The sequence below is a fragment of the Brachyhypopomus gauderio genome, chromosome 3 (genome assembly GCF_052324685.1).
Source record: "Brachyhypopomus gauderio isolate BG-103 chromosome 3, BGAUD_0.2, whole genome shotgun sequence".
NCBI lineage: Eukaryota > Metazoa > Chordata > Actinopteri > Gymnotiformes > Hypopomidae > Brachyhypopomus > Brachyhypopomus gauderio.
Window position 1 is genome coordinate 36,291,503 of NC_135213.1, and position 12,719 is coordinate 36,304,221.

Genomic DNA, 12,719 nt, shown 5'->3' on the forward strand with positions numbered 1-12,719 from the left:
AATGCAAAACCCGTGACATAATCCAAATAAAGTTTGAAGACCAGTATTGTCTGTGCACGCCACTGGGTTGATACATGTTGTAAGTGTTTGTACGCTCAGCCCTCTGCCTCCCTGATCAATCGTGTTTTGAGTTGCAGAAGTTTGTTCGTGCTCTTAGCTTGGTTATTTCTGAGTTATCTTTATCTTATTTAGGTTGTTTAGTTGGGTTTCCTGCGTTATATGTAAGTACATGTGCTTTCAGTCCTGCCTGTGTTGCTTACTCGTTCTCCGTGTATAATATGTATGTGTAGCACCGTCCACAACAGCAAAACTGCACAGGAGCACACGGTAGCTCTGCGCCACTCTTCACTGAACAGACGTGCATCACTGCCATACATACGTTCAGATTTTTCATCATCACTCGATATTTAATACGAGGTAAGGTTATCTGTTAAGCCACTAGTAAGGTTAATGATACAACAGTGTACGTTTGAGTTGTTGTCGGTGTTTAGTTGTTTGACAACAGAAGGTGCGAATTATAAAATGCAGGTTAACAACTCCGTAAAAGTGACGGCGTTTTTGTTTTGAAATGAATTGGTTTTTACCTCGGAAGAGTTGTCCGTTTTCTTTCGAAACGCTCAAATACTGATTAATGCCAGGTTCACACTACACGACTTTTCAGTCGTCGGGTTTTTGTGCCGTTCGCACTACATGACTGGTTGTGCTGTAATCGCGAGTCTTTCAGTTGTTGTGGCTTTCACACTACACGACTGAGCGAGCGCCGAGTGATCGCAGATTTGCCTCCGACCACAGTTTCTGTCGGCGATCTACAAAAAACAGTCGGCGACTGAAAAACCAGCTTAAAATCGTGTAGTGTGAACCTGGCATTAGTGAATCAATTGAGCGCACCTCTTCGTCGTTAGGAAAGTTCCCACCGTCGTTAGTTAACCCGTCGTTAGAGTTTCAGTTCACTACTCCTCGAATCATTTCGGGTATTTGTATAAATATTTAACTTAAGCTGAAGGAGGCTGTTTGGAGGTGCGACTCTAATGGCTATTCCTGTGTAGAGCCGGTGATACGGTCAATTCTATCGAATTTGGGGCTCGTTGTGAACTTTTTGCAGCAAATCTAAAGCTTAACCCGGATATATGTAACCTGAAGCAAAACTGCTGCGTTTCTTGGGGCACATACTGAGCGGGGCGAGGATTGAAAGCCGTACAAACTGAAAGAGAAGCGGTTCGCGATCGGCCAAATCCGTGCAGCGTCAAGCAGGTAAGTAGCTTCGTTGGACTCGCGCCGTACTATCGCCGTTTGATTAAAAAAGAAAACTTCGCGGAAATTGCATCCCCGTTAGACAACTTGACCAGGGGCTCCGCAGAGAGCACCTTGTGCATGCTGAAACAGCGGCTTATTGTGGAAACTGCCGCTGTCTGTTCTCTTCTTCATAAAGGTGAAATCAGGTCAGTGGCGTTGTAAAGAGTGTTGATAACGAAGTTTATCCAATTTTTACCTAGAAAACAACAGTTGCGTACTTAACAGCTCGTAGTGTGTGTGCGCGCATACAAGATCAACCTCGCCGTGCCGTGGCACAACGTGGACAACCGTGTTGGATTCCTCCTGAAGGATATCGCGCATGGGCGGTTCAGAACAGCCAGCCCTGCCGTGCTTTAGGGGCCTCCCAGACCCTTACGTTTATATCGAAGTTTGTGTTTGTTTTTTATGTGCCGTTCGAAAATTACTTGTTTGTGTGTGACATTTACAATAACTCTGGCTGAGCAGAGGTGTGTGTGTGAGAGAGATATCAAGTATGCGCATGTGAATGATGTGGATCTTCGCTGTAACACAGTAAAAAAAAGTGGCTCTTGGTCTCTGACAGTTTGCCACGTGTGGGCTTTGCTGGGGTGAGGTGGGTTTGTTTGTCAGGCACTTTTGTTTATTCTCACACTTGTAAGTATCACCGTGTTCATGTTGTTTTGGGGCAGTGACGACCCAGGATGAGCAGTGCATGAAAAGTAGAGAGTTTCTCCTTTTCCTCAAAAAGGGTCGATAAACGGTTGGAAGAATAAGGCAAAACCTGTTTGGTGCTTTTACTTCCGCTGGCAGACCACAATACATTATAACTCAACAATGTCTAGAAAACCACAAGTAAAATAATGGAAAACATGTATAATAAGATGGGTGAATAAGAAGCTAATTTCAGGTTATAAGTTAAACTGATGTTCTTCCTTCTGTATTAACCCCAGTGGTGTTTCTCTTCAGAGGTTCCACAGACATGAACATCTGTAGCTCCCTGACAGCAGTCCTGGTTCACTTGCTGACCTTAGCTGGTAAGTTTCTCCTGTTTATATTTCTTAAACAGTCATGTAAGCTCAGTCGTTCTCATGTGATTTCTATGTTGTAAAATCAATAGAAGTTACAATTGTAGTATTGTAGTACCAGATCAGTCACCTGGGTTGGATTGAGCCACATATGGTCAGTTTATAATATGGCCCAAAACTAATCTCAATGTATGAATGTATCAACTCAACTAATCTCAATTTCAGTCCTGTGTTGTGGTGTCATTTAACTAATGTTCAGGCACCCACGCAGTGCACCACCCAGTGGAGAGTTGGAAAATCTCATGTAGGAGAAAACTGAGTAAATGTGATTTTCTTTTTTTCCCCTGTTTTGTTTCTTTCATCCTTCTTTCAGCGTCTTTATCATCGTTTACTTCAGTGATGGTGAAGCTTCATGAAGCTGCTACTCTCCCTTGCAGTCAGACGTGTGCTGGTCTGGTCACATGGACTAGTGAAGTTGTTCACATGTCTTCTAAACAACATGACGTTCTGGTTCAGTGTGACCAGACCTCCTGCCAATCAAAGGAGGGATTTCACATGACCCATGATCAGTACCAGAAGGGCGATCTCTCCCTCATCATCACTCATGCTGATTACACTAAGAGGACCTGGTACACCTGTAAGTGTGATGATAAAGCCATCTGTGATGTGAGTCTGCGGATTGAGGGTAAGTGTCCTCTATTACTGCCACACAGTACCTGTAATGTTTTAATACATTAACTTCAGAAAGACATCCCAGTTTAGTCCTAATGCTATGTGTGTGTGTGTGTGTGTGTGTGTGTCCTTGCAGCTACTGAGTTTTCCTGGCAGATCAACCCTGGAGAATCTCTCACCCTGGATATTCCCGTCTCAGAGCCAGTGGAGGTGTTTGTTAACAAGACGGATGAAGCCAGTGTAAACCCTGTCCAACTCTGTGAGGTTAAAGGTGGAATTCAGTACAACTCTGTATATGAGACCAGAGTGATGTTCAGTCTGCAGCTGAAGGAGATGAAGGAGTCTGATAGTGGCGTTTACACTATATGGGACATTGGGAATCAGGAAACTGTATCAACTCATAGAGTCACAGTAGGAGGCAAGTGTTTAAACTCTTTAGCTGTGTCAGTCATATTCAGGTTAGTTGAATGTAACCTGTTGTAAAATTGTATGTTGTACATCAGGTATGCAGAATTAACTGAGAAACGGTGAAATAACTACACATATTTATTGGCTCTTGCAAGTAGAGTTCATGTTCTATTAAATACTGCAGCAGTTGTGAGTTCACTCATTAATACTTCTTGTCTAATTATAGGAAATTCCTACAAGACGATTGGACCTCCAAATCAGGGTATGTTATTATTACTCCAGGTGATCACCATGTGATGTTTTGGCATGCATTAATATGAGCATATGTTTAAGATATTATCCAGGCTGTAGGACATTAGAAGCTGCTAAATGTCGTTCTTACACACGTGATAGTTAATTCAGGTATTTACAGAATAGTAATTTGAGCCTTTTCTTATTACATGGCAATTTTATTTTTTGTAAACAATAAGTAAAATAAACAATACGTGAGCTGCATCAGCTTTCTGAAGTCATAAACATACTCGAGGGGTAATATGGCAGAAATACAATAACACGATACCCCACTATGGGTTTAATTTGTATATTATGTGATTCACTATGTGTTTAGTGTTTAATAATAAGTGTATAAGTGGACAGAAGCTGAGTAACTGGTGCCATTTGATTTCTATATAAATGGTATTATAAGCAGTTCCCTTTATTTATAATTATATTAATGTAAAATGGAGAGTGAGAGATTGTGAAAGATTTTTGTTTTCAAGGTGAAGAGCACAGCTTGGTATGGACCAACAGGATTCTGCAGGGATACAATGGCCTGGGCTTTGGGCTCGGTGTGGGCCTGGTGGGCGGCGTGCTGCTGGGATACTTTGTCCCGCCCTTTGTCCGGACAAAGTTACAAAGAGCTTGGGAGCAACACAAGAGGAAAAAAGCAAGACCTAGTGGAGACGACCATAGAGATCAGTCTGAACACTCTGCTTTATCTGTGAACTGTAAGGAGAACGGCTAAAGGATGATGGAACTTTTGCTTATGCTTTTTTGGGCCTTGCAACCCCTTATATTTACAATTACAGTATCTGTGTTTGGAACATTTTTGTATCAAGAGTGACTTGCATATTTATCATACTTTTATCAGTCTGTTTGTGGTGAATACTGTATGTATGCATCTCCAACACAGCAGGTGTTGTACAGGTAGTACCCCTACCTGAGGGTACTGAGACTGCCACACCTGCGTGGCCTTATACACACCAGCCTGTCTTATTGCCTTCTAGTCTGGTTCCAATGTTCAGTGCCAGTCTGAGCAGAACAAGACTTATTTGATTCAGTCCATGAATCCCTTAAATGTATTGGGGTCAGCTAAGAAGCTATTTAATAACTGATATGTTCAATGTTAAAAACTTCAGGTAAACACTTAACGATTTTGTGATGTAATAAACTGATTTCCGTAAATCTCGAACAAATGCACCTTTTGTAAATACATAACGCAAAACACTTATAATTTCTAATGAAATAAGAGCCATTTATTTTGACATTACTTAATTAATACATTGTTTTATTTAGTTACATTTGTCTGTTCTAAATATTTTAATAGTTTTGCCATCTTATTTTATTACATTGTTACTGTATTACGTTATTTTAAATTAAAATTTTGTTTTCTTTTTTATCTTTAATTTCTTTTAATGTTTTTTTTTCTTTATATTTGCTTCCTTTTAATGTTTTTATTTATTTTGTAAAGCACTTTGAGTTGCATGTAATGAAAGGTGCTATACAAATAAAGATTATTATTATTATTATTATTATTATTATTATTATTATTGGCTCGGTCTGCGTACGAACTGCCCAAGCCTACTTGATAACAGGCTGAGTAAAGTTGGGTAGCTGTGATGAGTTGATTCTCTAGATAGATAAATACCAGTCACCTGAATGTCAGTGATTTAAATTTACAAGCGCATGGTGCTGACCTACAGACCATCTTAATGTTTTGGTCAAAGGTCTGAAAATCAAGAAGGCATAAGTAACAGGCTAGTACATTGTGATATGATAACAGGTTTTCTTGTGGTTTCTTACTATTTAGCTCGCAAGCTGAAAAGGTGTGGGCACCCCTGCTTTATGGTATTATGGTATCATTGTATTCTTAGGAAAATCTTCCTCACTCTGCGTTTCATTACATTTACATTCATTACATTGTTAATTATTATTATCAATTATTACTTATTATTTACATTTGTCTATAAGAGAAAAAGTGGTGCGACCATCCCGTCATTAGTCAGTCGTATCCCTAGCCCTGTTTGCCCTCTGGATGGTCCTCTATGAGAACGACCACAAACAGAAGAAAACAAGAAATGAGGTGAACTTTGTGCCTTGCTCAAGGGCACCTCAGAATCGAACCCACGACCCTCCGGTCACAAGACAGGTTTCCTACCACAAGACCATGACTGCCCCAGTTAAAAACTATTGTTCTTTTGAGGCCCTCAAGGTGGCGCTCGCGGCCCGTGTGTTAAGAATCTCAAGATATAGGGTGAGGTGAGTATAGGGTGTATAGGTATAGGGTGAGTTTCCCATGTTTCAGTTTGTGATTAGAGGGGGTTTTTCAGCCGCATCGTCTAGAAAGTCGCTACAATCCTCACACTCCTTCTCAATGAAAGTAAATAAACTTGAAAACTTGACTCAGAAAATGACAGCGAATTGGAACTTTTATTGCTTCCCCATATAACACACAGTTATATTTCCATCTTGATGTATTTTCAGTAGCCGCTGCACAGCTGACGTTGACCAATTCTGTCTAACGTCGATCCTGGAGATCGGACATGCTATTAAAGTCAGGTGTGCTGCAATTAAAGTGATCAGCAGCTCCATACCAGTGAGGTGTAGCTCCGGTTTTACAAAATAAAAGCTTGTGTACCCGCAGTGGAAGACAGGCTCTTGATTAGCTGGTCCAGGTGTCATGGGTCATCCGTAGAGTGGAAGGTCTCCAGGTGAAGAATACAATGGCCTCTCAGCTACTGAAGTGTTGGACGTCGATGGTCGTTTGGGTGAATTCTTTCCTTTTTCCCCCTCTCAGTTCTGGAACACGTTCTTTGAGGGGCGCTACATCATTCTGATGATGGGCATGTTCTCGGTGTACACTGGGATAATATATAACGACTGCTTCTCCAAGTCTCTCAACGTGTTCGGCTCTGGCTGGAGTGTCAAAGCGATGTTTAAGAACGACTCGTTGATGTGAGTGGACTCTCCTCACTTCCAGCACGCTGTCATCTGCCGTGATTCTCCAGTGCTTAAAAACACTCGTTTTTGTTGACTTTAAGATACGTGCTGTCCTCAGTTTAGCCACCAGAGCACAAACTGTGTAATCTACTATTTAAGGAACAAGATTTCATTAATTACTTCAAAAAAGAATGGGCAACATATTTAGAATATAACGATCTACCAGGTACCTCTCCGTGTGTTCTTTGGGAAGCAGGGAAGGCAGTAATGCGGGGGAAAATAATATCCTACTGCACACATAAGAAAAAGACAGAAAAAACACAGGTATTAGAATTGGAAGAAAAAATAAAATCTTTAGAAGCTGCCCATGCTGCTTCACCACAAGAACACACACTGAACAAGCTGAGGAAACTCAAACTGGAATTAAATGAAATAATAGATAAAACGACAATTTTTACTGCAAAGACTGCGCTGGCAGAATTTTGAACATGGCAATAAATCTGGAAAATTCCTTGCTAATCAGTTAAAGCTTAATAAGGAAAAAACTATCTCCTCTATTAAGAACTCAACAGGCAGCATTATTCACGACCCACAACAAATAAATAAAGCTTTTAAAGAGTTTTATAAAGCTTTATACGCATCACAGATTAATCCATCAGGTTCAGCTATTGAAGAATTTATTAATAATATAAATCTCCCAAAGCTAGAAAACGAACAAATTGTTGCACTGGATTCACCACTTGCTCTGCCCGAATTACATGAAGCCTTACAGCAGCTACCAAATAACAAAGCTCCAGGACCAGATGGATTTCCTGTAGAATTCTACAAAGAATTATGGTCTGTGCTAGAACCAACCTTTTTTAGAATGGTAAATCAAATTCAAAAAGATCATGTCCTGTCTCCAGACATGAATTCTGCTAACATCAGTGTACTTCTAAAGCCAGGCAAAGACCCTACACTTCCTTCCAGCTATCGCCCCATTTCACTCATAAACGTAGATCTTAAAATTATTTGCAAAGCACTTGCCAGAAGATTAGAGGAAATCACCCCACTTATAATACATCCAGACCAGACAGGTTTTATCAAGGGTAGACAATCTGCCAACAATATACGCAGACTAATAAACATAATAGATTACTGCACAATTAACAAATTAGAGACTACCATTGTATCTTTAGATGCAGAAAAAGCATTTGACCGGGTAAACTGGAAATATTTATTAGCAGTTCTACACAAATTTGGATTTGGCCCATCCTTCATTAACTGGATCAAAGCCTTACATAGTTCTCCTAATGCACGGGTTAGGACAAACGACATCACCTCACAAAGCTTCACTCTGCAAAGGGGCACCAGGCAGGGCTGTCCACTATCACCCTCACTTTTCGTTCTCTTCATTGAGCCATTAGCAGCAGCAATTCGACAAAATGCAAATATTACAGGAATTAACACAGGAACCACAAACCATAGGATAAGTCTCTACGCAGATGATGTATTACTTTTCCTACAGAACTTCCCTTCCGAATACAATCAAACTTATAGACAGCTTCTCTTCTATAACAGAATATTCCATCAACTGGGGCAAATCAACAGTTTTGCCTATAAACTGTAGTTTCCAGAACACGACCACCACTCCACTACAATCAGGTAATATTAGATATTTAGGCATACATGTCTCTGCTAAACTGTTAGACTTGGTGCAGTTAAATCATATCTATTAAAAACAATAGAAGATGATCTCACACGTTGGAACGCTTTACCTATATCACTCATGGGGAGAGTGGCTACCATTAAAATGATGGTTCTACCCAAAGTTAACTATTTATTCTCATTAATCCCAAATAAACCCTCTGCTGCTTGGTTTAAATCCCTAGATTCAAACATCTCAAAATTTCTATGGAAAAACAAGCCATCAAGAATAAGTATGAAAACCTTGCAAAAGCCAAAACGCAATGGTGGCTTAGAATTACCAAATTTTTATCAATATTTCTTAGCCAATAGATTACAGTACATTTTAAAATGGGTCAAATACGACTTAATAGACAGGCCATGGTTGGACCTAGAACAAGCATTTTGCGGGAAAATAAAACTCTCAGACCTACCTTACATTAGCTCTAATATTAAGCGTCAGGACTGCTTTAAAAGCCTTAATATAAATACTTCACTGACAGCCTGGTGGGAATTCCTTAAATTAACTCGGTCCCCACTCATCCCATGCAAACTAACACCCATTTGGAACAATCCAGACATCTGTCAGAACAAGAAAGTACTACATTTTTCATCATGGCATGACGGGAATAAAAAATTTAGAACATGTTATTAAAGATGGAAACTTTGTCACATTCCAGGAACTTGTATCAGAATATGGAATAAACAACAGTAGATTTCTGGAATATCAACAATTAAAATCCATCATTCAACAGAGATTCAACCGCAATCAACTGAATTTAGAAATATCAGCATGGATAACTGAATTTTTTAATCTATATACTCCTAAAATATTATCAAAATTGTATAAATTATTGTTAAAATTTGATGACTCAATCTCCCTTCCGATAGCCAAATGGGAACGAGATCTATTTATTAATCCAGATCAACATTTCTGGACCGACATATGTACAAATATCTTCAAAATAAGTAAAAGCCCCAACTTACAACTTATACAATACAAAGTCCTTCATTGAACACACTATACAGGACAAAGGATGTTCCAAATGGGCCTAGCACAATCAAACATATGCACCCACTGTACAGGCAATATAATTGATAACTATATGCATGCTATATGGGATTGTAGGCCTGTTAAGGAATTCTGGCAGAAGGTATGTGTAGAATTGTCCACGGGGCTTAAAAGCTGCATCCCAACTTCCCCCAGACTGTGCATCTTAGGAGACGTCAGTGAATTAGATACAGAGGCAGACATATCACACATAGTTCTCACTGCCCTATGCATCGCCAAGAAAACCATTCTTATCAATTGGAAAACGAAAAAGGACCTGCATATTACTCATTACAAAAATTTATTACTTGATCACATCTGTCTGGAGAGAATGTCTGCTTCCTCTAAAGACCAGTTGGAGGAATTTAATTCTCTTTGGTCCCCACTGATCAGTTCCATTAGCTAGTCGGGGTGGTTGGCGGGGGCCTCAGCTCCCGGAGGGCCGGTTGGTGGCTGGGGGTCGACCCCGGGGAGACTGCTCGTGCCGGCCACTTTCTGGGCGGGGGGGCCGGGGCTGCCGACCTGGGATGGCATGTGCTTGCCCTGGCGGGCGGTGGTTGGGGGGGGCTTGGGTGGCGCTCCCTCTGGGCTCTGGGGTGTGGGGCCGGGGCGTGGGGGGGGGGGCAGGTGCTGGCCCTCGGCGGGGTGGCTGGCCTCCCCTGTGGGGCCGGGTGGCGGGACCCGGGGCCCCCCGACCCCGAGCTGGGGCCCTGCCCGTGCGGGGGGACCTGCGCCGCTGCGGTTGCGCCGCTGGGGGGGGTGGGTCGGTCGGCCTGGGTCGGGGCGTTGGGTCTGGACCTTGGGGCTCCGAGGTGCCTGGGTGGTGGGAGTGGGGTGGTGGATGATGGGGATGTCTGGGGTGGGCCGGGAGGTAGGGTTCCGGACTCCGACCAGCATGTCCTCAATACTGTTGATGTCTGTCATCGTTTGTTCACTGTGCGATTGGTATGGTTGTGGGTGCATACACAGGGGTGTGGTGTATATGGGACTAGCGTGTGTGGGTGTATATGTATGTGTAGATATATATGTATATATGTATGTATGTGTATGTATATATTTATATATATATGGAAGGATGTATGTATGTATATGTGTATATATGTATATATTTATGGGTTAAATGTGTGTGAGTGCATACGTGTATGAAAGAAATGTGTGTCTAGGTGTATGTGGATGTGCGGACCGGCTGCTCTCTGTGGTGGGGGTGGTGTGGATCCGGGCTTGGATGTGGTGGTGGGGGGGGTTGCCGCCCTGGTCTCCCCGGGTCGACCGCTCCCTGCCTTGAGCTGGGGGGGCAGTGAAGTTCGGTGCTCAATGAGCCAGCTAGCAAGCTGGCTCTCCTCTTCCAGAGGACCCTTTCCTCTGGACCTAAGCATTCCCACCCCCCCCCCACCCACACACAAAAAAAAAAAATGTTATACATTTGCACTGCCAATATTCTTTATGTAAATATTGTACATACATCATTCATGTTTGTTTAATGTTCTAGTTTTAAATGTCATTTCATTGTCTTATCTGTGCTACTTTAAACCAGTTCACTTGTTCTACTCACTGTTAATATTCGTCTTGTTCTGTTAGTGTGAGTTAGAATAAAAAAATGCAAACAATTTAAGATGAGTATGAATTTCAGCAAGTGTTATTATACAATGAACAACCGATTAAGTTTATATCAGTACAGTATATCAGTACAGTATACCCGCAAGGCATGCATTAGTTAGTTTTCCATAAAAAAGCACACAAATGCCAGTTCTTAAATTCAAAACATTTTTATTTTAGAATTCACAAATTAGTTAATTTTGTCAACTAACTTTTCTAACAAGTTGTATAAGCGATCTGACCGCTCCTGCTCTGCCCTCTCTTTCCTCTCTTCTCTCTCCCTCAATGTCCTCTCGCAGGAGGTCAAGCAGTGTTCCCTGCCGCTTCCTTCCTCTCTCCTCAGACAATGGGGAAGCCACAACAGAAGATGGCCCTGGTTCCTCCTCATTAGATGAGGCTACTAGCAATGGTGGTGTGACTGATGGTCGACTGCCAAGAGCCTCATCCATGAGGCTGAACCAGGGCCACGTAGCTGCAGTGGCTTCCCCATTGTCTGTCCCACTCCCTGAAGGCGGACACTTAAGCTCCTAAAATAAATTTAAACCTGTAATCCAACCTCAATCTGCTATCCTCTCTAACTGAATTATTTTATAACATAAACAATTATTTACATATCTGAACTACATTTAAATCAATACAAAAAAATCTATAAAATACATACATTATTCTACACAATTTCAGGTTAATCTTTGAACTTACTTTGTACTTCTTTTTTAAATTGTCCCATTTTTTTCTGGCTTGTTGGGGCGTTACTTTGTCTGCAAGCCCCAAGTCCAGAACAATAGTCCTGTCAAAAAACAAACAAAAACAAATTATGGCATTAAGATGCTTTATAATTCAGGAAAATACAACATTTTAACCTCAGTGTTCTACACAAACGCTTCGAGTGTAATCAAACATTTTGCAATATCTACCTAATTTTAAATAGTTTAGAAAGATGTCTAAATGCATGAATATTAAGCAATTATTAGCTTAATATTAGCTTATACTGTAACTGACAATGCATTAGTTACATATTAACTATTTAGTTTTCTAAAGCAGGTTTTCTATCAACTTATTTGCCACAAACCTATCATTTTATTATTGTAATCAGAACCAGTTAGCTAGCTGGTTTAGTGTATCAAAGTGTAACAGCTGCATCATTTAAGATGGAACAGAATAAGAATATATTAGCGTTTAATAACTAACTAGTTTGGCTAAAATAAGCTTTTACTTCCAAGCTGAGAGAGCAGAGTTTTTCTGCCCGGTGAAGAGCCTCTCTCTTTCTATTCTAGCCTTTATAAAGGCTTCGATTGCTGATCTGGTCCCTAAAAGAGTGGAAATCATTTGTATATCTGAACACTGGCTATCACGTTAAAAAGCCCACATACATGTCTTATTAACCCAGCAGGGCTAACAAACTATACAAGAAAGGAATAACTAAGATAACTAATAAAATATTACAGTGACTGATAAAAAACGCTTTTAGATGGACTGTTAGCATCAGCTGTTCGCATCAGCCCATCTAAAACAGTGCTCTGACGCTTCAAAACCCGCTAGCATAAATGCTAACGCATCGATATATAAAAAACTGGAAAAAGGCCACCGACTAACCCAATAAATCGCTAATTTGTGTTCTGTTATGCCAAGAAAACCCATAAAATACCACACTTACGCTATAAAACTTAAATAACTTACATTTGAAAATGACTTCGCCGCTGGCCGTCCTTCTTCCGTCCGCCATGATGAAAAAAGTTTTTCTGCGCCGTGCTGCCCCGCGTTGCATCATGGGATTGCCTTACCGGCTGAGGACGGGTCTAATGCTGCATTCAAGTGGTGTCGGTTTTATGGGA

General features: G+C 41.1%; 2 protein-coding genes across 11 annotated transcripts; one reads left to right on the forward strand and one right to left on the reverse strand.

Annotated features, from left to right (window-relative positions):
• The first annotated feature begins 72 nt into the window (after positions 1 to 72).
• On the forward strand, positions 73 to 5,973 carry LOC143509345 (uncharacterized). Of its 5 annotated transcripts, none has more exons than XM_076997970.1 (7): positions 73 to 417; positions 1,103 to 1,251; positions 2,239 to 2,306; positions 2,671 to 2,982; positions 3,106 to 3,387; positions 3,604 to 3,639; positions 4,136 to 5,973. In XM_076997970.1, exons 3-7 carry the CDS (start codon positions 2,252 to 2,254, stop codon positions 4,378 to 4,380), a joined length of 930 nt encoding a protein of 309 aa, XP_076854085.1. In that variant the 5' UTR covers positions 73 to 417; positions 1,103 to 1,251; positions 2,239 to 2,251; the 3' UTR covers positions 4,381 to 5,973. The 5 variants fall into 5 exon arrangements, with proteins under 5 accessions (XP_076854085.1, XP_076854088.1, XP_076854089.1 ...); XM_076997974.1 differs by having other exon boundaries at positions 86 to 221; XM_076997973.1 differs by lacking the exon at positions 1,103 to 1,251.
• A 73-nt stretch (positions 5,974 to 6,046) lies between these two features.
• Positions 6,047 to 12,719, reverse strand: LOC143509347 (uncharacterized). Of its 6 annotated transcripts, XR_013129636.1 has the most exons (6): positions 12,565 to 12,716; positions 11,587 to 11,674; positions 10,844 to 10,862; positions 10,475 to 10,659; positions 6,806 to 6,865; positions 6,047 to 6,725 (listed from the first exon to the last, which is right to left on the reverse strand). XR_013129636.1 is itself a non-coding variant. In XM_076997983.1 (5 exons), the coding sequence occupies exon 4, from the start codon at positions 10,252 to 10,254 to the stop codon at positions 9,694 to 9,696; it is 561 nt and encodes a 186-aa protein (XP_076854098.1). In that variant the 5' UTR covers positions 10,255 to 10,659; positions 10,844 to 10,862; positions 11,587 to 11,674; positions 12,565 to 12,719; the 3' UTR covers positions 6,047 to 6,722; positions 6,806 to 9,693. The 6 variants fall into 6 exon arrangements, 3 of the variants coding, with proteins under 3 accessions (XP_076854098.1, XP_076854095.1, XP_076854097.1); XM_076997983.1 differs by having other exon boundaries at positions 6,047 to 6,722; positions 6,806 to 10,659; positions 12,565 to 12,719; XM_076997980.1 differs by having other exon boundaries at positions 6,806 to 10,659; positions 12,565 to 12,719.